At 45.3% G+C, this 23,070-nt stretch overlaps 1 protein-coding gene across 8 annotated transcripts in view; it reads left to right on the top strand.

The window, feature by feature from the left end:
* ZNF236 (zinc finger protein 236) overlaps nt 1-22,587 on the top strand; it is a 91,966-nt gene extending 69,379 nt beyond the window's left edge. For 3 of the 8 annotated variants that reach the window (XM_047766934.1, XM_047766928.1, XM_047766933.1), the window contains 8 exons: nt 545-724; nt 3,857-4,012; nt 10,071-10,258; nt 15,380-15,511; nt 17,860-18,057; nt 18,617-18,746; nt 20,172-20,348; nt 20,925-22,586. In XM_047766934.1, the coding sequence (XP_047622890.1) occupies nt 545-724; nt 3,857-4,012; nt 10,071-10,258; nt 15,380-15,511; nt 17,860-18,057; nt 18,617-18,746; nt 20,172-20,348; nt 20,925-21,037 (1,274 nt within the window). In that variant the 3' untranslated portion in view covers nt 21,038-22,586. Of the gene's footprint in view, nt 1-544; nt 725-3,856; nt 4,013-9,029; nt 9,097-10,070; nt 10,259-15,379; nt 15,512-17,859; nt 18,058-18,616; nt 18,747-19,154; nt 20,349-20,924 lie in introns of those variants that run through there. The other 5 variants (XM_047766929.1, XM_047766932.1, XM_047766930.1 and 2 more) reach the window with 5 other exon arrangements.
* Nucleotides 22,588-23,070: the final 483 nt, after the last annotated feature.

Here is a 23,070-nt window from a genome sequence, read left to right as displayed (position 1 = left end):
CTTCTCTCTGTAAAGCTCAACAAATAAATCAAAGGTCCTAAGAATAAAATAAGCTTTTCTTGGGATAAGCAATGTTTAATCAGTATATTGGCATAGATCATCGCCTTAATAGAACTGGATCCATATCATTTTAGAGGAAGGAATTAGAGATGACTGTTATTTTATTTTGACTCCGTCTCTTTTTAAAGTAACAGTTCCACTAAAATGTATTTTGAATATAAAAAAGGAGAATGGGAGTTCCCGTCGTGGCGCAGTGGTTAACGAATCCGACTAGGAACCATGAGGTTGCGGGTTCGGTCCCTGCCCTTGCTCAGTGGGTTGGCAATCTGGCGTTGCCGTGAGCTGTGGTGTAGGTTGCAGACGCGGCTTGGATCCCGCGTTGCTGTGTCTCTGGCGTAGGCCGGTGGCTACAGCTCCGATTCGACCCCTAGCCCGGGAACCTCCAATGCCGTGGGAGCGGCCCAAAGAAATAGCAAAAAAAGACAAAAAAAGGAGAATGTTGTTGTTTTTAAGCCCGGCTTTGTCTCTTTTATGATGATGACAGGGACGCAGGACCTCTCTCAGGTGGTGACGTCGCAGGGCCTAGTGTCCACCTCCACTGGCCCCCACGAGATCACCCTGACCATTAACAACTCAAGTCTGAGCCAGGTGCTGGCCCAGGCTGCTGGGCCCACGGCTGCGTCGTCCTCAGGGTCCCCGCAGGAAATTACCCTGACCATCTCTGGTTAGTCTTCAGATTCTTTACATCTTTTCACCTGCAGTTTAAGTAAATCTTACCTGTGTTTTTGTCCTGCAAGACTGATCTTTGCCTAAATCCTGTGCTTTGGGGTGTTTGTAATTTATGTGAGAAACTCCAGTGTAGTGAAAATGATACTGCAGTTCACACATAACCTCAGAAATTAAATGTGATGGTTTCTTGTGGCACTTATAGATGGAGCCAGTTGGTTTTGTCATGTGTTTTGTTTAGCAAAGAGAAGAAAACCATAGCTTCACAATTCTTCCTCCTGCTCCTTTAAACTGAAGGAGTTTAATTGGTGTAAATGGTACCTCAAGACATCATAGATACCCCTCTTTTTATCTTTCCAGAATTTGGCTGGGACTCTGTAGGTTATGGTAGAACACTGGAAAGTAGACAAAGTAGAAACCTTTGGCCGTTCAGGTCCCTGAGGTTGGCCATCTGTCCTGCATGTCCATGAGCAGCTCCAGGCCTGGGATGCTCAGTCAGATTCCCCTTCTTACAGTTCCTTAATGCTCACGATGGGTCCTGCTCTGCTTTGGCTTGGAGCACATTTCACAGGTGTGGTCTGCCCACCAGCTCCTCCTGTTAACTGAGTGAGTCGTAACTTTAGCAACAGTGGTTCTCACCCTAACTATGCACCAGGTTCTATTCTAGTAACTTTCACAAATATTAACTCATTTAATATTAATTCATTTAAGTCTCATAACAACCTTATGAGGTTGCTATTTAAAAAAACAACTGGGAGCCAAAATACCCTCCCTGGAGGCAGTGTGGTGGCAGGAAGCATCCGCATTTTCCCTTAAAACACCAGGCTGATAGCCATGTGAGCGGTCAGCATGGCATCACCTTCATTTCAGGGAGATTTCTGACCAGTCATTATTGGAATGGAAAGAACAGGTATTGAGGAGGAAACCAAAAGCTTTCTTTTCAGAGGGGTGTCTTTATTTTTTTTTTTTGATTTAGGTGAGATATCTGAGGAGCTATTCCTCATGCAGTGTTGCTTTTGAATGACTCCCATAATTTTTAGATGCTAACCAGCAGCAAAAATTAATTTTGTCTAATTCAGTAACCTTCTTTATTATATACAACTGAATTTTAACATTGGAAACATAGAAGAGTTATTTTCAGAAAGATGTTGTGTTGATCAAATTAACTTTTTTGTGAGTACTGTCAATATGTGACATATTGTGCTCATCCAATACAAAAACACTTAGTATGAGATTCTTGCTTATAGTGCAGAAACTGTTATCTTGTTTGTGGATTGTGTTTTTTCTCCTGTGTTTTCCAATTACTGATCATTTAATTATTTTATTACTTTGTATCCAAAAGAGTAGATGAATACAACTGTAATTTAAAAAAAAAAAAAAAACTGGCTGAAGGATTTATCCTAGGGGATGTCTTTGTCAGTTGATGAAATATGCTTTGCCCAAACTTTGGGCTTAAGATTTCTTATTTCCTTATTTCTCATTATTGTGCATAATGAGAATTGGCTATAGTGACTCATAAGTCAGCATTTCCTTATCCCACTCTGAGAAGTTGAGAAAAACCAAAATTTTTAATTAATTTTAATAAATTAATTTGTGGTCACTCATGGGAAGCATCTAGCTCTTCTGTAGAATTTTTCAGTTATTTTATAGAATGTTGTTTTCTCCATTAACACATAGAATTATAGATGCTTGCAAATACTTGAATGCAAATATTATTTCAGTTAAGTTTTACAGACTTTAGCAATTCGTAAGTTGTTTGGGAAAACATGAAACCCTGGGATCATCCTCAGTCTGCCCATTTCTCTCCTACATCTGCAGTAGAAGTCCTCTTAGCTGATGTCTTTAGTCCACATCAAGCAGAGTCAGACAGTGATGCCTGCTGGATTTTGAGCACACACACAGACCTTTGAAAATGGCTCTGCTCTGCTGCTAAGCCTTCTGCCTTTTCAGTTTGCCCATATCTAGGTCCATATGCATAGCTCCCCTTCCCTTTTCTGTTTCTTAAATGTGGTGTGTGTGTCCAGCATTACACAGCGGAGGGCAGCATCGCTTTGTCTTTTGATGCCTTTTCCCTCTGGTTTTGTTTAGTTGTCTTCCTTACACCTAACTTGACAGCAGATTTTTTTTTTTTAAGCAGTTTGCCTCTGTCTAGTCTTAGCAGAGCAGTCAGTTTAGTTTTGTTGAAATGGCAACAGGCTTTTCATTTTCGTGTTCATCTGCTTCCATGTTATTGGCTTACATTGTAAATTACAGTAACTGGTAGCTGATGGGAGCTGAGTGCATCATGGCTCCTGAGCCTGCCGTGGGTGCCCAGGGTGCTGGGGGCAGCAGCCCACCCACAGGAGAGTCTCAGCAGCCACTCTTCCGCAAAGGAGGCCCCACTATCACTCTGCCACGTCCCTGATGCTACAACTGGTAGTCTACCACGTTTGGGAATGTTTTCAATTCAGCTTAGGTTTTTTCAGCAAAGTGTTGTAGCTTTAAGTGTCTTAAGTACTGAGTTAAAGTAGAACTCTTAAGCACTTTAAGGGAGTTCCTATTGTGGCTCAGCAGATTACAAACCCGTCTAGTATCCAAGAGGATGAGGGTTCAATCCCTGGCCCAGCTCAGTGCATTAAGGATCCAGCCTTGCTGTGAGCTGTGGTATAGGTCGCAGATGCGGTTCAGATCCTACGTTGCTGTGGTTGTGGGGTAGGCCGGCAGCTGCAGCTCCAATTTGACCACTAGCCTGGGAACTTCCATGTGCCACAGGTATGGCCCTAAAAAGCAAAAAAAAAAAAAAAAAAGCACTTAAAAATATTTTTGTAGCTTACAAGGGTGAGCAAATGCTTTCATTTAGGGAAATGTATTTCTTTTTATTTTTTTGGCCATGCCACAATGTGAGGAAATTCCCAGTCCAGTGATCAGACCCACACCACAGCAGTGACAATGCTGGATCCTTAAACTTCTAGGCCACCAGGAAACTCCTAAGAAAATGTATTTCATGGTCTTATTTTCGTTTTATTTCTATAACTAGTAATAAAAACAAGATAGCTTTTATTTTTAATAGCATGTTATTAGATGTTTAACATACTCACCGGTGTATAAATTAACGTTACTGTCAGGTTTCACAATATTAATTTCCATTTAGGTCAAGATCTTATTCAACACAGTTCTAACGGAAGTAGTGAAGTAAACGGAAGCATAAGATTGTCCGCACCTGCAATCAGTAGTCAGTCCACAGGTGCCACCTTGACCATAAGCAATGATCAGCTTCTCTCCCAGAGTGCAGCACTGACCTCCTCAGGTATGCAGCTTGTGACTTAGCCATAGAGGCTTTGTGACATCTCATGGTTCGTGGCTGTGTGCCCGGTTGGTGGACAGAAGCCACCCGGCTTTAGCGTGACGAGTGTGTTGACTGCATGTTCGAATATGTTTGATGTAATTCCACATGATTAGTGGTCTCTGAGCGATTCTAGGACCTGGAAGTCTCTCAAGAGTTACTGACCTTTTGAGGTTATTTTCTACCTTTTAATGAATGAAGGTGGATGATCTTACTCAGATGTCCAAGGTGTTGTGTGTGTCTGTGGGTAGCGCCGAGGATCCGTTGCACAGCTGTTCCCGCCTCCCCTGAGCTGGAAGTTTCTCTGGTCATCACTCTGTGCCCCATGCTGTGAATGTTCGTACACCAGCTGGCTATAGGATAACACAATCAAAAGATGGCATCTTTCCCAGGCCTTGCCGTATAGACTTGAATAAAAAATAAAAGCAAATGGACTCCAGTGAAAGAAGTCACAGCTTCCTGAGTAACAGTTAACAGTTTAGGATGACGGCCTGTTTCCTTTCCCTGGAAGAGATTTCATTCATTTCTTAGCTCTCTTAGTTTTCGACCCTCTGTATCATTTTTTGAAAAGAATTTAATTTTTAGATATATTTATACTCAAGGCTAGTTTTTTTTATGCTTAATTGAAATGCTTTCTTATCCAGTAATTCTTGGGTTCAGTATAAGATTGTAGTGCACACTGTATGGTGAGAATTGTACTAAGTCTGGGTTGAGCAAGGCCCATACGGTCCCCTTGCATTTTGGACCCTGGAAACTAATAGAGCACAGACATGTATTGACGCATTCATAAATCAAGGTAGAATTACAGCAGTGACGATACCTGAGGGAGAGAGAAGGGTGCTCAGACGGAAGGGGTGACCTGCCCCAGGGGCTGGCTTCTGGAGACAGAGCTGACACAGGAGCTCTGGGGGTGGGTGGGGCTGCCCAGTGCCAAGTAGGCCAGTCAGGTACTTGCTCAACAGAGGAAGATGGTAGGTGAGGCTAGAGGTGTGTAGTGAGCTTCCACCTGGGACCCTGAGGGCCTTCTCTCCACCCATCGTCCTTTGCTGAGGGGCAGACTGACACCTAGGCGGGTAAGAACCTGATCTAAATCACGAGTTGGCAGGTCTGGGCTCCTGGCTGAGGATGATTCCACTGGACTTCTGCTCTCTGTGTTTTACTGCTTCTTCTTTAATCTCTGCTCTGCTCCTCCTTCATCAGTTCACTTCTTAATTTGGGTCTCTAAAAAAATTATATCAGAGAGATCAACACTTTTACTTGTTTTGTTTGCTGTTAAGGAGATTTTGTTTTATATTCTGATGGGCTCTGAAAGCTAGTACTTTCAGTTTATAATAGGTTCCCAGGCCAAAGGTCCAATAGGAGCCATAGCTGCTGGCCTACGCCACAGCCACAGCAACGCCAGATCCAAGCAGCGTCTGTGACCTAGACCACAGCTCACAGCAATGCTACATCCTTAACCCACTGAGCAAGGCCAGGGATTGAATCCGCAATCTCATGGTTCCTAGTCGGATTCGTTTCTGCTGTGCCACTATGGAAACTCCCACTTTCAGGTTATAATTTAGTCTGTAAGACATCTAAAGTATATCGTGTACTATTAAAGTGAGAGCAAATTTACCTGTAGGTTTTTCCTGAAAGCTGTAGTTTGTGTCTGTTTTCAAAGGACTACTCAGTGTGTACCTTCTTACTGCCTCTGGGCTTCTGTTCACCTCTCCCGCCCTGCAAGGCACAGTGCTGGTTTTTCCCTAGGAAGTTGTGAGTCTGGTACTTGGCCTGAGTGAATAGTGTCCCGCCTTGGGGCAGTCTCTACTCTGGAATGCAGGAGTTCCTGCTCTCCCCAGCCTGCTTCCTGGAGGAATAAACCAGTGGTGGGATCTTACCTCTCCTGGGAGCCCTGCCTGACATCCGTGTTGAGTCCTGGGCAAATCCGTGAAGAGACAAGTGGGGTCTTAGATGTTTCAACTTAAATGTAGTGGTTTCCACTGCTGGGGTATTTGTTGGTTCAGTGGGTTCCTGACATTAAAATTGATGTTCTGATCTGAATGGGGAGGGGGATGGAGGGGGAACCCACCAATGCTGAGGGCTCTGACCATCATAATTCCTTTAACCTGCTGTCCTCTCTCAGTCAGACTGTGGGTGTCTCACCTGGGACACCTGCCTCCACAGACACAGAGGGAGGGTCTCACGGGCAGGGGAGGAGCTTCGCCGCCGCAGCGCCCATACCACTGGTAGTGTCCAGGGCTTCCCTGTGTCATGCTCTGGGATTCCTTTAAAAACAGCAAGCCTTCCCCTTTCTCCTGATTTAATTCTTTTCTTTCCTTTAGACTTATTATTGGAGAGCCAGCTGAGAGCGTTTCTCTCTTTCTTTCTGATGCCACTTTGGATGAATTTGTTGCCTTACTAAAAATTTTTTTCCCTATGAGTTTGATGGCATTATAAAAGATGAGCTTGGAGTTCCCATCGTGGCACAGTGCTTAACAGATCCGACTAGGAGCCATGAGGTTGTGGGTTCGATCCCTGGCATTGCTCAGTGGGTTAAGGATCCAGCATTGCTGTGGTCTAGGTCGCAGACGCGGCTTGGGTCCTGCATTGCTGAGGCTCTGGTGTAGGCCAGCAGCTACAGCTCCGATTCGACCCCTAGCCTGGGAACCTCCACATGCCATGGGAGCGGCCCTAGAAATGGCTAAATAAATAAATAAATAAATAAATAAAAATAAAAGAGAGCTTATAATTAAAGAACATTTGTTTAATAATGTAGTATCAGCTAGTATAAACATGGTGGTAATTTTATGTGAGCAAGTCAGTTGTATTGTGATCTCTAGTACCTTTGGTTTCTTTGAATAATCTTGAATACAGGAAAAGATTCTTCATACGTTGAACCTCTCAGCCCCTGATATCAAGCAGGTGTTTTTAGAGAGGTTTTTATATTCTACGAGTGCTGGTTATAATTAGCTGATCCCATCTCTGTCACATTGTCAGGAGATTGCATCTTAATGGGCAACATTTATCCTAGAATCAGTCAGGCCACACCAGTAAGAACTGGAATTAAAATGACTTTGAGATTGAAGGTGCCTCTTCTAAGATAAACACTAAAGTACAAGCTCTCACTGTCACCCTGTGAAATATAAGCTGCAGGTCCTTTATCAGAGCATAGGGAATATGCACGTGGCGGTGGTTGTTTTTCATTTTCTATGTGAACAGGACATGTTAACTTGTTGGCTTCTGGGGAAGCTTTGCATCTTAGTTGAAAGAAGGCTGTTACTGTTTAGGGATTTACAAATAAATCAAAGTGCAGCAGTGAGTCAGAATTTCATATCCAGAATGAAAGCAGGCGCTTTTGTTCAGATTGTGACAAGACGGTTGAAGGCCATTTCCAAGACAGGTCCGCATAATACCCAGGACAAGTGATTTTCCTAGAAAATGGTCAAATATGTTTTAAGTACCCTCTCAGAGGCAGAAAATTGTTATTAATAGAGGCTTGAAATTTAGCACAGCTTTTTAAGTAATTTTTCTTAAATTGGTATTATTTTTTCTCACCTTAGTCCATTTTTATGATAATTTTGATGAATAATCAAGTTCTTTCAATGGGAGAAAAGATCAGTTTTTTCTACTAGTTCATTGTGAGGTTATTTTTGCCTCCATTTCTCCTAGATTTAAGTACAATTACTTCTTTCCCCATAGCTCAGAAATTGTAATAGCCCACATTTGTGGGTTCACTTTAAAATTAGCACGTTCTTCCCACTCTGTCCCCAGGAGTAAATAGCCAGTCAGTACATCTGTCCTGTCCTGCTTCCCTTCCTCTGCTTGCCATAGTTCTGATAATCTCAAGAGAAGGGCTGATCCCACATCTTGGAAACTTCTCGTGAAACCTCCCAAAATTATAATTCAGTTTTCTTAGGGGCTATGAAAACTTAATCCCAGCAAAGACTGAAGACAGTGCCAGGTTTGATGAGCATACAGAATTTATTAATCCTTTCAGGATTACTCTTTTTGAGTTAGAATCATAAAGTGCAGTAGGGTGGCTGTAGTATGTCCTAGATGAATAGTGCTTTCAGAAAAAAATAAATGGGAACTAAAAGTAAGAGCCTACAGTCTTTGCTTCAGTATCGAATCCTATTTTTCCCATTAAGAGTATTTAATTTGAATTTAAAATTGTGGCTTCCAGACCTTTAAACAAGTGTTTTTATATAGTAAGAATTATATATTAAATGTAATTACAGCTTTTAATTACTCAATTGCATGCTTAATAAATTTTTCAGTTTTTAAGCAGAGGTTCTTTTCAACACATTGAGGCTAGTTCGACTTGAACAGGTGTTGCCATGATTCTTTTTGTGGGAAATCTTTTGAATTAAGCACACGGAAAGGTTCATTCAGCCCATGGTTGAGTTGAAATATGAACCCTGGCCTTGCCTGACGTTGTTCAGTCTTTTCCCTGGACTTTGTGTCCGGGTCCACTTTGGTTAATGAACTTGCAGACGTGTTTCCTTTTTGCCTTTCTTGGGCTGCACAGTCCGGTTGCTGCATTCACAGGCATCGGAAAGTCTGACACACTGTCCTGGTTGGAGGGCCTCTTGGGCGCCGTGATTTCAGGGCTGAGTGAGGCTCGGAGTCCTGGCCGTCTGAGCTGCGGGGAGCCCTTCTCACTTGGGCTTTTGCTCTTCCTCCTCTGGCCCCGGCCTTGTACCAGCTGCCCTCATGAGGCCCTGCTGCCCGGTGGCCCCTCCTTAGGGGTTGTGTTTGAGCAGCAGTTAGGGTGCCAAGCTGTTGCGGCCCTTCTCAGCCCTTCTTCGTCTGGTCCCTCGGGGGCGGAGGGGACACAAGCTGGCGAGGTGGGGCCGCGGGCCCTCGGCAGATCCACACTCCCTGCGCCTGGCGGCCCGTGCCCCGTGCAGAGGCCGGGCGAGGGGGTCTGGCAGGTCCTGGGAGCCGAGAGGCTGCGGAGGGCGGCCAGCCCAGCCTCCTAATGGTTGTACTGCTTTTGAAGGTTCCAGGTCTGTGCCGCTCAGTGTGGGACTCCGGGAGTGTGGATCTGTGGAGGACGCCGCTCACAAGTAAGTGACCTGCGCCCACGGCTCCGCGCAGCCCCCACTGTCGCCTTGTGGTTCAGACCCGGTTAGGAGGTAGCACTTCCACGGCTGCTGTCACTCATCTCGGCCGGCGCCCCACACAGGGGTGAGGGGCGGGGGTGGGGGGCAAGGTTGTCAGATGGATGGAGCGCGGCTCGTGGGAGTTGTGTGTGTGAGTGTGTGTGTACACGTGCATGTGCATGTGTGTTATGCTTCCAAGTAAAAACTTGAACTGTGTAGTGTTGGTGCCCAGCGGTCAGCCCACACCGAGCCCATTGCATTTCCCGCAGGTGCATGAGTCTGTCTGTGGAGGAGGAGGAGGCCTCCCTTCCCCATCTGCCCCAGATGCCCTCCTTTCTCCTTCATCACGGATGCAAGGGGAAGCTCTTACAGAGTTTTGTTTTGTTTTCTAAAGCAAATTAAGATGCCATGCAGGGCACATGAACGTTTAGAGGATTGCATGAGGCTTGTTCTGACCGCCTGCATTTCAGTTGGTCACCGTAAAGGGTAGCGGGTTGTGGTTGTTAGCAGAGGTCGTCAGACATTTCACTCTGGAACTGGTCGCCGCTCAGGGGTCACATCTCATTCCTCTCTTGGGCTGGTCTCTGGTCCCGGATGGGGACAGTGTCCTGGGAATTCTGGTGTGAGTTTCCTTCTGCATTGACAGCACTGACGGGGACTCTAGGGCCGGGTTTTCACTCTTCCTTTTCTGCTTTTCTCTGTATTGTACTAAAGAAGCAGAGTTTACTTATGTATAAAGATTTAGATATTTACAAAAGCCTTGCCTTAATACAGGAATCAAAGACACTGTGATTTGCTTGATGCCTTTTCAGAAGACTAGGCTATGTAAATGCTGATGGTGACAGGCTCGTTCCCTTAGGAAAACTCTCTTCCTGTGCCGTTAAAATTGGACTTACCTACTTTTCCATTGATGTCTTTATTTTGCCTTTTTTTGGTAGAACTTAATACTACAACTGGAAGCCTTCCTTCGACCACACCAATGTCCCCATCTGCCATGTCTGCTCAGAACCTGGTCATGTCCTCGTCAGGTGTGGGGGGAGAGGCCAGCGTCACGCTGACCCTGGCCGACACTCAGGGCCTGCTCTCCGGGGGACTGGACACGGTCACGCTCAACATCGCTTCTCAGGTGGGTGCACTCCCAGCCCTCCTTTTCTTATTCTTCCCTGAGTGTATATTCTAAATACTGTCTTTCAAAACTGAGGGTTTTTTTTTTTTTCTGATTAAAAAAATAATAATAATTTGTTAAATGCAAAATGGGGAATGGACAGCACAGAAAAGCATTTAAGAAATCCACTACCCAAATGGAACTACAGTTAACCTTTGAGTGTTTATATCCTTCTAATTCTGTGCATACATCCTTCTAATCATTTCTTTGCCTGTTTTACAACTTTTATAGAAACATGTTCATGTATTTATCATGTAGTATAAATTTTTCCCCTTCTTATGAATTATATTGTGACTACCGTCCCATCAATAATTTTAGCAACGCAAACATTTTTGATGGCTGTGCAGCATTTCATTTTAGAGATGAGTTTATTGAGGGGCATTATGGTGCATTCAGGTCTTGTTAGTAGTCTGGAGATTCTCATCCTCTTTATCCCTGTGTTCTTAGACAAATCCCTGCAGTAGATGTGGGTTGAAGGGTGTGCGTTTGATATCTCATACACTGAGTTTAGGATGCTGAAAACCTTTCAGAGTTTGATTAGAAAATTCATTATGAGAAATCTAATCACAGTGAAGAATCTTTGTCATGGAGCTGTGTTGGAGGTTCACTTGCCTCTTCTCGGTTCTTGCTCTTTCCATTTGTAAAATGGTGACATGTCCCTACCCGGCCCAGAGTCAGGTCCGGCCAGTCTCAGTCAGTGCTCTGGTCCTGAATGTCTCAGGCACCATGAGCCCTCACAGAGGCCCCCTGCCAGCAGGCTCGGCCCTTGCTGACTGAGGGGCTTCCACTCTGGCTGACCAGGGTCTGTGCCAGTTGCCCTCCTTCTGTTCCCTCCAGGGACCCTGCAGGCCGGCCCTCAACAGACTGAGTCTGCTGCTAGGACGCTAAAGCCCATGGTGTTTTATTCAGCTGCATCCTTCCCTGCAGCTGAGCATCTTTTCTGCCACGAGGGAAAGAGGTGTCTTTTAGAGTTTCATATAGTGAATAACTATGTACGTGCTTTAATATCACTTGTCCTTAGATATTACTCCATGCCTGTTTGTCACGACAGTGTCATCAACCTAAATGCTAAAAGTTGGTATTATATTTCAAAATTACAATTGGAACAGAATTGGCCATTTGAAGATATAAGAATAGTTTTTTTTTTTTTTTTCCTAGATTCAGCTTGTAGGAAACTTGATTATTGATGGTGGTTTACCCTTTTGTTACTCCCTACCCATGATTCTAGGCTCTCCTTCAGGGGCGGGCTCGGGTCACCTGTGGTCAGGCTTGCTGGACTGGGCAGGTAGGGCAAAGGGAGGCCTGATGACAGAGAGCTGCCACTTACCAGCCATACGGAGAGCGTATTTCCAGTCCAGGGATGTGATTCTGGGCACTTAGTTCATTCAGCTCTTCCTCCTTTTTGTTCTCTGCCGAGTTATACTCCTATGCCAATGACTCATCTCATGCCCTGTTTAACCCTCAGAGTCCCCTCACCACTGAGCAGCAGTGGCCAAGCTCAGTGGCCTTTGGGAGTGGGACAGCAGTCTGTTACATGTGCGTCAGCCATTAGGATCCCCGGGGTTTTCTCACTGTACAGTTTTAACTGCAGCGAAGTAGTCATGAGGTAAAAGTGATGTAAAATAGAAATTTTAATGAAATTTAATCCTTTGGAGTAACTCATGGGAAGTATGGTAGGTTTGATCAGGGAAAGCCGGAAAGCCATCTGTTTTTATGATTAGGAGTTTATTTTCTGTATGTTAAAGTATATTACTTTGACAATTATTCTTTATGATTAAAGTGCAAGTTCACTGAGTATTTATCAGGTCACATTTTTAAAGCCCTTTAAATATTTGTTGCGACTTCAGTGCTTTTCTATGACCATGTGGCTGCTGGGCCCCCCAGCCCTGCCCGCACATGGTGTCATAGGAGCCTGGCAAGCAGGACGCTGGGTTCTGGCCAGGGCAGCTGGTGCTGCCTCAGAAGGTTCTCCAAAGACGGCTTTCTTATGAAATTCTGAGTATAGCAGGGCCAACCCAGTGAGAGCTGGGCTTATGTTGGCTTTTTTTTGGTTCTAAATATCCTGACTTGTTGTTGTTGTTGTCTCTTCAGGGCCACACCCACGGCCTATGGAGGTTCCCAGGCTAGGGGTCTAATCGGAGCTGTAGCTGCTGGCCTACACCATAGCCACAGCAACGCCAGATCTGAGCCACGTCTGTGACCTACACTGCAGGTCACGGCGACACCAGATCCTTAACCCACTGAGCGAGGCCAGGATCAGACCTGCATCCTCATGGGTACTAGTCAGATTCGTTTCCGCTGAGCCACGACAGGAACTCCAGCAAATCTCCTGACACTCAGCGAGACATGGTGTTTATTTTAGTTTAGGAAGAGCAGGACAGTAAAATTACGAAGTGCTGAGAAAAATCCTTCTGGTGAAATTATAACACACATGAATAGTAAATTGGGTTGGTTTATACGTACTTGAAGCCGAGTCCAAGTTGTTGCCATCCCAAGTCTCATCCATCAGCGTGGCATTCCACCTTATCCATTTTTTGTTGGTATTTCCCAAACTGGGTTGTGCGTCAGAATTTGGGTCTCAGTCCAAGGCTGGTTCAATAGCTGCGGGTGGGACTGGGGTCTGAGTTACTGACCACCCTCCCTGCAGGTGATCCTGACTCTGCTTCCAGGCCCTACTCCTCTCAGCCAGTGCTCAGGCGCTTCCAGAACGCATGCGCACTTGGGGAATGAGAATTATTGTAATTTCCACCTCAATATAAATAAAATGTGGCAAATAAATAAATAGACTGTAAGTATAAAACCAACCAAAAACCTGTGCCCTTCAGATGGCAGCATTTAGCAGACTCAGGTCACCACTTCCATGTGTGTAGCTGGTTGTTGAGCATTTATTTTATTAGACACTTAATACTTGCATCAGAGCATTTGTGTTAAGAATACTAAATGTTAGCCATTTAAACACCAATAATAAGCTAGTAAGCTACATTTATTCAGGACTTTTTTAAATGACTCTTTTTATTTTGAGGTATTGGTGGGTTCACAGGCAATTGTAAGAAAGGACATGGATCCCAGGCCCCTTCACCCAGCTTCCCCGGTGGCAGTGTCTCCCAGGCTATGGCGAAGCACCCACCAGGGATTGTTGGCAGCACCATCAGAATGCACAATGTGTCCACCCCTCACGACGCTGCCGCTTTAGCCACATCTACTTTGCCCTCAACAGCTGCTAATCTGTTCTATGATTTTCTCATCTCAAAACAAAAGGAATTGTAATTTCTCCTTGATCAGACTGCATAAGCTCGGAGACTCAAATGTTTTAGCTTTGGTTGGGAGTATGAATTTATTGAGCCAACACTAACTAGTTCTTAAGTATATCGGAACTTCTGGCCAGCAGTTATATTTGTCCTTGATTAATAAAATAAGGAAATGTGACTTTGTTAATTTTGATTGACACTATTTTTCAAAATTGTGTAGTCTAATAAGAGTGGTGACCAAAGCCAGCAGTGGACACATAATGAAAAGTGTGGAAGGAGCTGCTCTTTGAAATTAACAACAGTCAGCTACTCCTTATGTAATGGGGGGAGTAAACATGTGCTTTATTGGGGTACATAGGAACTTTTCTGTCCATCCCACATTTGTGAGAGAAAATTGGATTGATAGGTGGAGATACATAAAATATGATTTCACTTTTTGAACAAGTGCCTATGGACAGTGAAGACTCCTAATCAACTTAAGAAGCTCCCTGTTTCTGACTATGTAAATGCACTTTCTGCCCCATACGCTTCCCTCTGCCAGGTTCCCTCTCTGCGGGGGTGGAGCCTTTGCCGAAGGCAGTGAGGAAATGTATGCAGTGCCTTCCCCGGCCACCCCTCTGCCCTCGGCTTTCCCCGTTGGAGCTCAGGCTGGGGACAGTGAGAAGCAGCCCTCACCTTCAGTCTCAGGGCTCCGGTGACGTGGGCTGTGTTCTTTCCTTTCCTTCAGCTGAGCATTCTTGCTGGCCCCTGACCCCATTAGCATTCTGCATTGATGCTGATGCTTCCAGGTCACGGGTTTCAAGTGAGTGTTTTGATTCTGTGTGAAATACGCTCAGAATCAGCTTTGATTTTAGCATTTAAATTGCATATTAAATTATTGCTATAGATTCAGCATTTGCATCACTAAGGTGGTTCATTTAGATCCAGCTTGCTCTGTGCACTTGTCCCTCCCACCACCCCAGCCCACCCACTCTCTCTGTGTCTCAGATTCCTGGTCAATACACAGAGGTCTGCAGAAGTAGAGATAAGACCAAAGTGGCTTTGTAGAGGGTAGCAAAATTGTATGTATATTTATATATTAGTTATATATATTTTAAAATAAATATTCTTTATTTTTTATATACATGTAAACATATATATAAATATATGTGCATAATATATATAAATACATATTTATAACACATTCTTTATATATATTTTAAACAAATATTCTTTATATATATTTTTATAAGTTTATTGAGATATAATTTATATGCTATAAAGTTCACCGATTTAAAGTGGCCTTTGGTATATGCACAGAGTTGTACCACTATTACCGTAGCCACTTTTAGAACAGTTTGTCACCTGCGAGGAATCCTTGTGCCATTAGCGGTGACCAGTCATTCCCCTCAACCCCGGCCCGGGCTGTCTCCCCCGGCCTCTGGCAACACTCGTCTGCTCTCTGTCTCTGTAGATTTGCCTGTTCTGGACGTTTCCCATAAGTGGAATCAGTGACATGTGGGCTTTGTGGCTGGCCTCTTTCACTCACGTGCCCACTGTATGTAGCATGTCACGTTTTGTACAAACGCCATTCAGTTATACACATGGGCCACGTTTTGTTTATCCTGCCATCAGTTAATGGATATTGGGGTTCTTTCCCCTTTTGGCTACTGGGAACCTTCATGTTCAAGGTTTTGAGTGGATGTAGGTTTTCATTTCTCTGGGTGGAATTGCAGAGTCAGATGGTGGGGACCTGCCAACTTGTTTTGCAACGTGACTGCACCGTAAGAGATCTTTTAAATGAGGCTGGATGTGATGATGTTACACCTTCTAAAGCAGTGATCGTCTTTGCCAGGGTCAGCAGTTCCCAGCCTTACTCACAGATCCCTCTCTCTCGGGCCAGGGGGGAGCAGGCTCACCCCAGGTCATCTTGGTGAGCCACACCCCGCAGTCGTCATCAGCCACTGGTGAGGAGATCACCTACCAGGTACAGTACACGTTTTATTCATTCTCATGGTTTTTCAAAAAACATAGATTCGGGAGGGCTGGGGATAGAGGGCCCTGGGGGGAGGTGGGGCTGCCTCAGGAAGCATCTCCTGGGTGAAGCAGGTGCTGAGCAGGGGTGGGAAGAACTGGGGGTGCCGATGCTAGGTCTTATTCGTTCCGTGATTTGGGATCAAATGAGATATAGTAATGGATAATATGAAACTCTTCTTCATTTATGCCAGCTGATCAGATAGCACGTGGCCATTTACTTGCACTTGGTTCTTTTTGTAAGTTTTCCTGTAATACCTTTGCTGATTCTTTCAAGTCTTGTTACACATTTCCATACACATTCATATGTGTGTACATGACCTATTTGTCATTTGACTAGTCTTTGTTCTTAAATTCCTTTTTTTTTTTTGGTGGGGAGACAAAGCACTTAGTAAATGATAGTTCTGAATATGGATGAGTCTAAAAACTCTTAAAACTTTTTAGAGAAGTAACATTCAATTAATAAGTAATCTCTGGGAGTTCCTATCATGGCTCAGTGGAAACGAATCTGACTAGCATCCATGAGGACCCAGGTTTGATCCCTGGCCTCACTCAGTGGGTTAAGGATCTGGCATTGCTGTGAGCTGCGGTGTAGGTCAAAGATGCGGCTTGGATCCTGTGTTGCTATGGCTTTGGTGTAGGCCAACGGTTACAGCCCCAATTGGACCCCTAATCTGGGAACCTCCATGTGCCACAGGCACAGCCATAAAAAGACAAAATAAATAAATAAATAATCTCTGAATTTTTAAAGGAGCATTAAAATTTATGCTTAAACAATTTCAGCAAATGAATTTCAAGATAATGACTCATTGGGCTTTCAGTGGGACAAGGACTTTGTTTGTGAAGGAATTAGGCATAACCAGCCTGGCCTGAGTAATCAGAGCCCATCTGGCTGAATCTCAGTTGTATAACATTCACATATTTGAATCGGGGTATCCAAGACCACCCTCAAGTTCTGGGGTCCCTGGATGGAGTCAGGACAGGGAAAGGTCTGCGGCGCTCATGGTCACAGTGAAAGGATACACATTCAGTGCTCGCTATGGGGTGTTGATTCAGAAACTTCAGTCACAGCAGCCGTGAAGCGGAGAGCACTAACTCCAGGGTGCTGTGTGTGCACCCCGCGTAGCATTTGTTTCATCACTTAAAACCCTGCAGTTACAGTACAGCCTTCAAGAGTATCATTCCAGTGTTTTTCAAACTTTTTTTGACTCACAGGACATCTATTTTATACAGTGAGCAAAGCCAATGTGTGGTTCTGTGGTTTCTTTCTCTGATCACGCAGATGCTCCCATGTAGACCTGCACACCTGTCACAGGTGTCACAGACTCATAGCTGTCCTGTGGCACATGACATAACTTCATTATCTTTGCTCTTCTGATCTTTTGTTTTATTGCTTTTTTTTCATTCCTTTTTTTTTTCCCCCTACTGTGGCACAGATGAATGAGAGCAATTGGTAGGAATCTTTTGTAGTTGTTTAGGTATTTTTTGTTAAATCTTCATCTTTGTGTTTTTTAACATTATGGAAAAGTATTTGATAACTGAAAACTCTAAAGATGTTGACAAACCCCATCAGTTTTCCTTATTGTTTGTAATTTTCTTTCACTAAGTCATCACATACACATTTTCATCTGCAAAACTGAACAGTTATTTACAAAAGCTGAGTAATAAACTCGTCCTATTTATTCATTTTTAGGGTGTTGATCATTCTGATAGGATCGGAATGATTTGAAAACCAGCTAATTAGTTTAGGCTCCAAGTTTGGGTGAAATGCTCTAATCCAGTCAAAAACTATAAAAATACCTTCAGCTACTAAGTATTATTTACAGTCCATTTGCTGAGAGAGCTCTTTGGCCAGAGCAGCAGCATGGTTTAGCATATGTCTGTATGTGACTCAGTCACGCTACCCCCACTGGCAGCATTTACCATGCTTGTGTGAATGCCCTGCTCTCAGCTCTCAGCCTGCTGTGTACCTATCCCCCCTGCCGCCCCCGTGTAACCATCTCCCAGCACTGGAGGTGGGATTGTTACTTGTCTGTCTTCTCAGACTAGGGGTTAAGCACCCAGCCTGCAGTGGCCACAGCAGTCAGGTCAGAGCTGGATCTGCAGCCGGGTGGTCATGACTCATGCACTGTAGTGCTGTCCAGACCCTGCCCAGTCAGTCATTGTGCACCAGGCATTCCAGGTACCTTTGGTGCACGTGGCTCTGGAGAGATGCCAGGCGTGGGGGCTGGTGTCCCCGTAGCAGGGGCTCTGCCATCCTTGCACCGGCCAAGCAAAATCGGGATTTCTGACTTGCTTTAGGTGACAGATGTCTCTGCCAGCCTGGCCCAGGGTGGCCAGCCAGAGAAGGAGGGCCGGCTGCACCAGTGCCTGGAGTGCGGTCGCACCTTTGCGTCGGCCGCTCTGCTGCTGCACCACAGCAAGGAGGTGCACGGCCGGGAGCGCATCCACGGCTGTCCAGTGTGTAGGAAGGCCTTCAAGCGTGCCACGCACCTCAAGGTAGGCTCTTGCACCTGCTGTCCCCGGCAAGTGCTGCTGCTTGTCACTTCGGTGTAAAGGGCCCAGGTGGGTGTGGCACTCAGGGAAGCTGGGAATCTTGCTAGTGAGTCACGGACTCCTGTCCTACAAGGAAGAGGTCAGTGGAGATGAATGTGTCTGCAGATGACCTTGAGGTGCCCTTTCTCCTGACACAGTGGCAGGTAGTAAAAGCTCTTTCAGCACCTGTCAACAGGCTGCAGGGCCTTCACGATGGCCAGCGAGGCTGCAGGGGAGCAGGCGATGCCTGAGCAAGCGCGTCTGCACCCACCCAGGGAATTGGTTGTTCTTGCAGCACTGGCTCTAACTGCTGAGCCCCCCTGGCATTTGGGGGGTGCCTGGGTCTCCCCACTGCACATCACCTCCAACGGCTCTGGAACGGCAGGAAGAGTCCTGATCCGAGACAAGCTGTGGCAACCCTGCCACTGGCCACAGGGCCTCCATGTTTTTTCCTGTCTGGCATCAAGTCTAGAAGGTTCCGCTATGGTCCTCAGTGCTCTCCACGTCTGTGTTTCTTTACCAGGAGCATATGCAGACACATCAGGCTGGTCCCTCCCTAAGCTCTCAGAAGCCCAGGGTGTTCAAGTGTGACACTTGTGAAAAGGCATTTGCCAAACCAAGCCAGCTGGAGCGCCACAGCCGCATCCACACAGGTAATGATGAGAGTGACCTCAGGTTAGAGATCTTCGTTGCAGGAGTTCCTGTTGTGGCTCAGTGGGTTAAGAACCTGACTCGTGTCCATGAGGATGCAGGTCCAATTCTTGGCCTCAGAGGGTTAAGGCTTCACTTGATGTTTCTGCAGGCTGTGGTGTAGGTCGCAGAGGCGGCTTGGATCTGGCATTGCTGTGGCTGTGGTGTAGGCTGGGCGCTGTAGCTCTGATTGGACCCCTAGCCTGGGAACTTCCATATGCTGCCATTGCGGCCCTAAAAAGAAAAAGAAATAAATCTTTGTCACAAACTGCAAGAAAATAAGATGAAACATGTAAATATTCATTTTGATACAACACATTATTCATAAAGCTAGGTCTCCGTGTTCCGTTTGTTCCTTGTTTTTTTATCAGTTTATCCTGTTGGCAGAGGCTTTCTTCAGAGTGATCCCCGGAAGTTGAGGCTGTCGGGCCAGTGGCCCCTCATGGCCTGGAGCCCAGAACCTGGACCACAGCAGCATGTTCCCACCCCAACCTCCAGGTTCCATCCCTCCTGCTCTATCTTCAGACTCTGCTGACTTTTCCTGTCACCTAGGACTGCTCGGGTTCACCTTAGAGAAAAGATAGCCAAAAGAAGGAAGGATGGCCCATCTCTCTTTCTTGGCCCCTCCCTGGGACAGCCCAGTCCCACCCCCTCCCCATGGAGGCTCGGGTCCTCCAGCCAGCCTGCCTCCTGGCACCTGGCCTCTTTGCAGATGGTTTTTTTTGGCTGGTCACCATCTTCCCAGCCCTTCCCTCCCTTGGCCTCGCCACCATCCCTGATTCACCTTCAGATGCCTCTCTGAGAGGCCCTGTCCATCCGGCCCCCTGTGTTGTCAGCAGGGCCCCAGCAGCTTCCTGAGCCCTGGGACAGGAAAGGACCTGGTCCCTGGGGGCTTGGAATTGGGTGCGTGACAGTGAGGGGTGGCAGGACTGCCAGGTGAAATCAGAGAGAGAGATGCTGCTTAGGGACAGGGCGGTCCCCAGAGTGGGGCTGTGCAGCAGGCGTTCACCCAGGCAGGCTCCCAGCAGAAGGCACACTTCATAGACCTTCCATTTTTCAGTTTCCATAGCAACTTGGAAGCAATTAAGTAACAGTAAGAAGAAAAATATTGTATAAATCATTTTTTTCATCAAGTCGAATTGATATTCCCATGTCCTTAATGGGCTTTTTTTTGGTTGTTTTTCTGCCCCAAATGTGCTAGAAACGTTTTGTTTGAGCTGTATGTGCTCAGCCTTTGCTTCCAGATGCTTTTCGGACTTTCAGTAGCTTTTGATTACATTGTGCTTGGTCTCCCCGTGGTCAGCGGGCAGCGGGAGGGCATCACCGCATCTTGGGAGCACTTGCACTCTTGTGACTGCAGGCCGCTGACCACGAGCCTCTGTCCCCAGGGGAGCGGCCGTTCCATTGCAGCCTGTGTGAGAAGGCCTTCAACCAGAAGAGTGCCCTGCAGGTGCACATGAAGAAGCACACGGGGGAGCGGCCCTACAGGTGTGCCTACTGCATCATGGGCTTCACACAGAAGAGCAACATGAAGCTGCATGTGAAGCGGGCCCACAGCCACGTGGGTGAGCAGCCCTGGATCTGGGGCCTGGGGCTTTCTGTCGAGAGTGGGTGGTGCCGGTACAGGGTTGGTGTTGGGCCGGGTCTGCGCCAAGAGCACTGTGCGCCCTGGTACCCCGAGGTGGGCGAGAGAGGTTATCTGTCCCCTCGGAGATGGGCCTCCATGTCCCCACATTGACTCTAGCCTGCTGGTCCAGGTGCTGTGGCCATGAGAGTGGCAGGTGGCAGCACCCAGGGGGGTTTCAGAAGCCATGAGGGGCAGGACACTTCATGTTGAGCAGTTTGTGAGGGAGAGCAGTTTCTTCCAATCCACACTCTAGTGCTTCAGTGGTGTTACATTAACACGACCTTTCTGGGAGGGAGCATGCATGACCAGGGCCATATGTGTTCCTATTCAAATAGCAGTCATTTGCGCCACCGACATTTGTGAAACCTGCAGCTCAAACTATTCTTTTTTCATTGGGATGGAGTGCAAATCAATTTAGAAATTTCCTGTCTCTGTTCAACAGGTTGTCTTTACTTAAATGTGAGTAATTTTGTGCCATCAGATGTCTGAGACTCTTTCCTTGTCAACACTGCAGGAAGTTTGCAGGAACCCGCAGGCCCCCAGGAGCACAGAGGCGAGGCGCTAAGCCTGGACGAGGTGGTGCAGGAACCCGCAAGTGAGTGGCAGGCCCTGGCCAATGTGTTCTGACACCGCCCGAGCCTGAGAATGTAATCAGAGTGAAGCGTGGAGAAGAGCGGAGCCCTAGGGATTTCTGTTTTGAAGCGTCAAGTGTTAAAAAATGTTACCACAGAGTTTTTTTTTCTTGAAGCTATAAAATTATCTAAAGAATCACTGACTTTCAGAGACTTACAGGAAAAAACTGGGAAGGACAGAAGCACGTTGTCATTTGTCTGCAAATCACTGAACTCAGGTACTTCAACAGCAGTTTCACCTACTCCGTGGCCAGTGCATCTAGTTAAAAAGAAGTTAACTGGATCTTACTATCATTGTAGTGTGATTTCTTTGTATTAGCAAAGACAGATGTTAACATGGAAAAAAAATAGATAGGTTTTCCTTCATGCTTTCTGTTATAAGAAGCATAGCTCATAAGACAAACATAAGATAGGTGCATGAACTTCAGAAAAAAGTGTTAGAACACAGGGAAGCTTTTTCCATTTTTTTCTCTGTGAATTTTGAAATTAGTAGAACTTGACCCTTTTTAGTCTACCATAAGGTAATATGACTAATACCTTGAGAGGTGGCTGGACCAATTCTCTCTCTGTAACAGATACCTAATCATTAGCTACAAGAACGCAGTACCTGGGTTGTGAACAGGGACAGAGGCAGCCTGACACCCAGGTGGGGCTCCGCCGCCCGCACAGGGTGACGTCACACTTGCTTCCTGAGTCGCTAACGCAGGTCCTTGGTCGGGTCGTTGCAGAAAGCACAGCCATATGTTGCAAACAGGAGATCACAGAGTTGTCCCCTAGGGACCAAGTTGCTCGATAATTCAGACACGTGTTCGTATCTTAAGGATGAGAACCTGTACAAGCCCCGTGGTTTTTCTCTTGTGTGTAAGCGGGTGTGCTTTTCATTTCAGGGAATTCTCTAGTCTCATCAATGGTGCCACGTTGAACATGTCCCAAACCAAATCCCACCCCGTGCTGGGGTGGGGCGTGTCATTCCCACAGCATTCCAAAGATGGAAACTTCTTTACTTCCCGTGAATCTCTCCTTGAAGTTATTTATATGTTCTATATATAAATACATATGTACATAAGCAGATATATGGGCCTCTGTGTGGCTGAACAGTATATTTTGTAAATAAGCACTAGTCTAATTACAGAGAGCGCGACAGAGATTTTACCTCCTGACAAGCACTTCAGATCAGTATTGTGTTCATTTTATTAATAAACGAATATCCGTGTCATTGTGACATGACGCTGGGATTGTTTTTTGGTTTTTGTTTTCCTGAAAAATAATTGCCTTTATTTTCTCTCATTGCCTCGCTGGTTTCAGAAGAGAGCAGTTTTATTATAAACATTGTATGGACTTTGTATATTAAAAGAGGGGCTCATTTCAGATTCCTGAAGAAAGAGACATTTCACTGTTATTTTTGAAGGGGGCATCTTTTGATTTTTTTTGTTATCGTTCACACTTTCGGCGTATGTATATAAGTAATATTGATGGTGATATAAAAACTTTTGTTATGTGAAAATATTTAAGTCAGAAAACTGTTAAATAATATTACTTTTTTTTTCCCAAACTGCTTTGTGTATTGTATATTTTTTTAAGGAAAAAAAAAAGCCTTATTTGACTTATTCTTGTGATACTGGACTTATTATATATCCTGAGGTTTTCCTTGAATGTCAGTGTGTATACCTGGCTGTAGTCAGTATATTCAGAATAATTGTAATTGTGCCAGAGTTTTAAAGGTTCTGCTTTTAATGCACTTTTCTTTTATAATTTTGTATTAAAATATTTTAGAAATGTTGATTAATTTTGGTGAACAAATATCTCCAAAGTTGAAATTATTGAAATTTAAAAAATTTCGTTCTTGCTAGGTTATTTATTTTGGTTTTAGCATTAAATGTCATCTCAGGACGGTCTCTAAAAGGGGTGTGTTTAATTCCTGATTGTATAGAAAGCATACTTCAGTGAACTGTATTGGTGCACTGCCTATTTAAGTAAGGCCTTACCAGGTGAATCTAAAGCCTACTTTTATTTTGGTTAAAGAAAAAA

This window comes from Phacochoerus africanus, chromosome 2 (assembly GCF_016906955.1).
Source record: "Phacochoerus africanus isolate WHEZ1 chromosome 2, ROS_Pafr_v1, whole genome shotgun sequence".
Taxonomy (NCBI): Eukaryota; Metazoa; Chordata; class Mammalia; order Artiodactyla; family Suidae; genus Phacochoerus; species Phacochoerus africanus.
The sequence above is the reverse complement of the archived record's forward strand: the minus strand, read 5'-3'. Positions and strand labels throughout refer to the sequence as shown.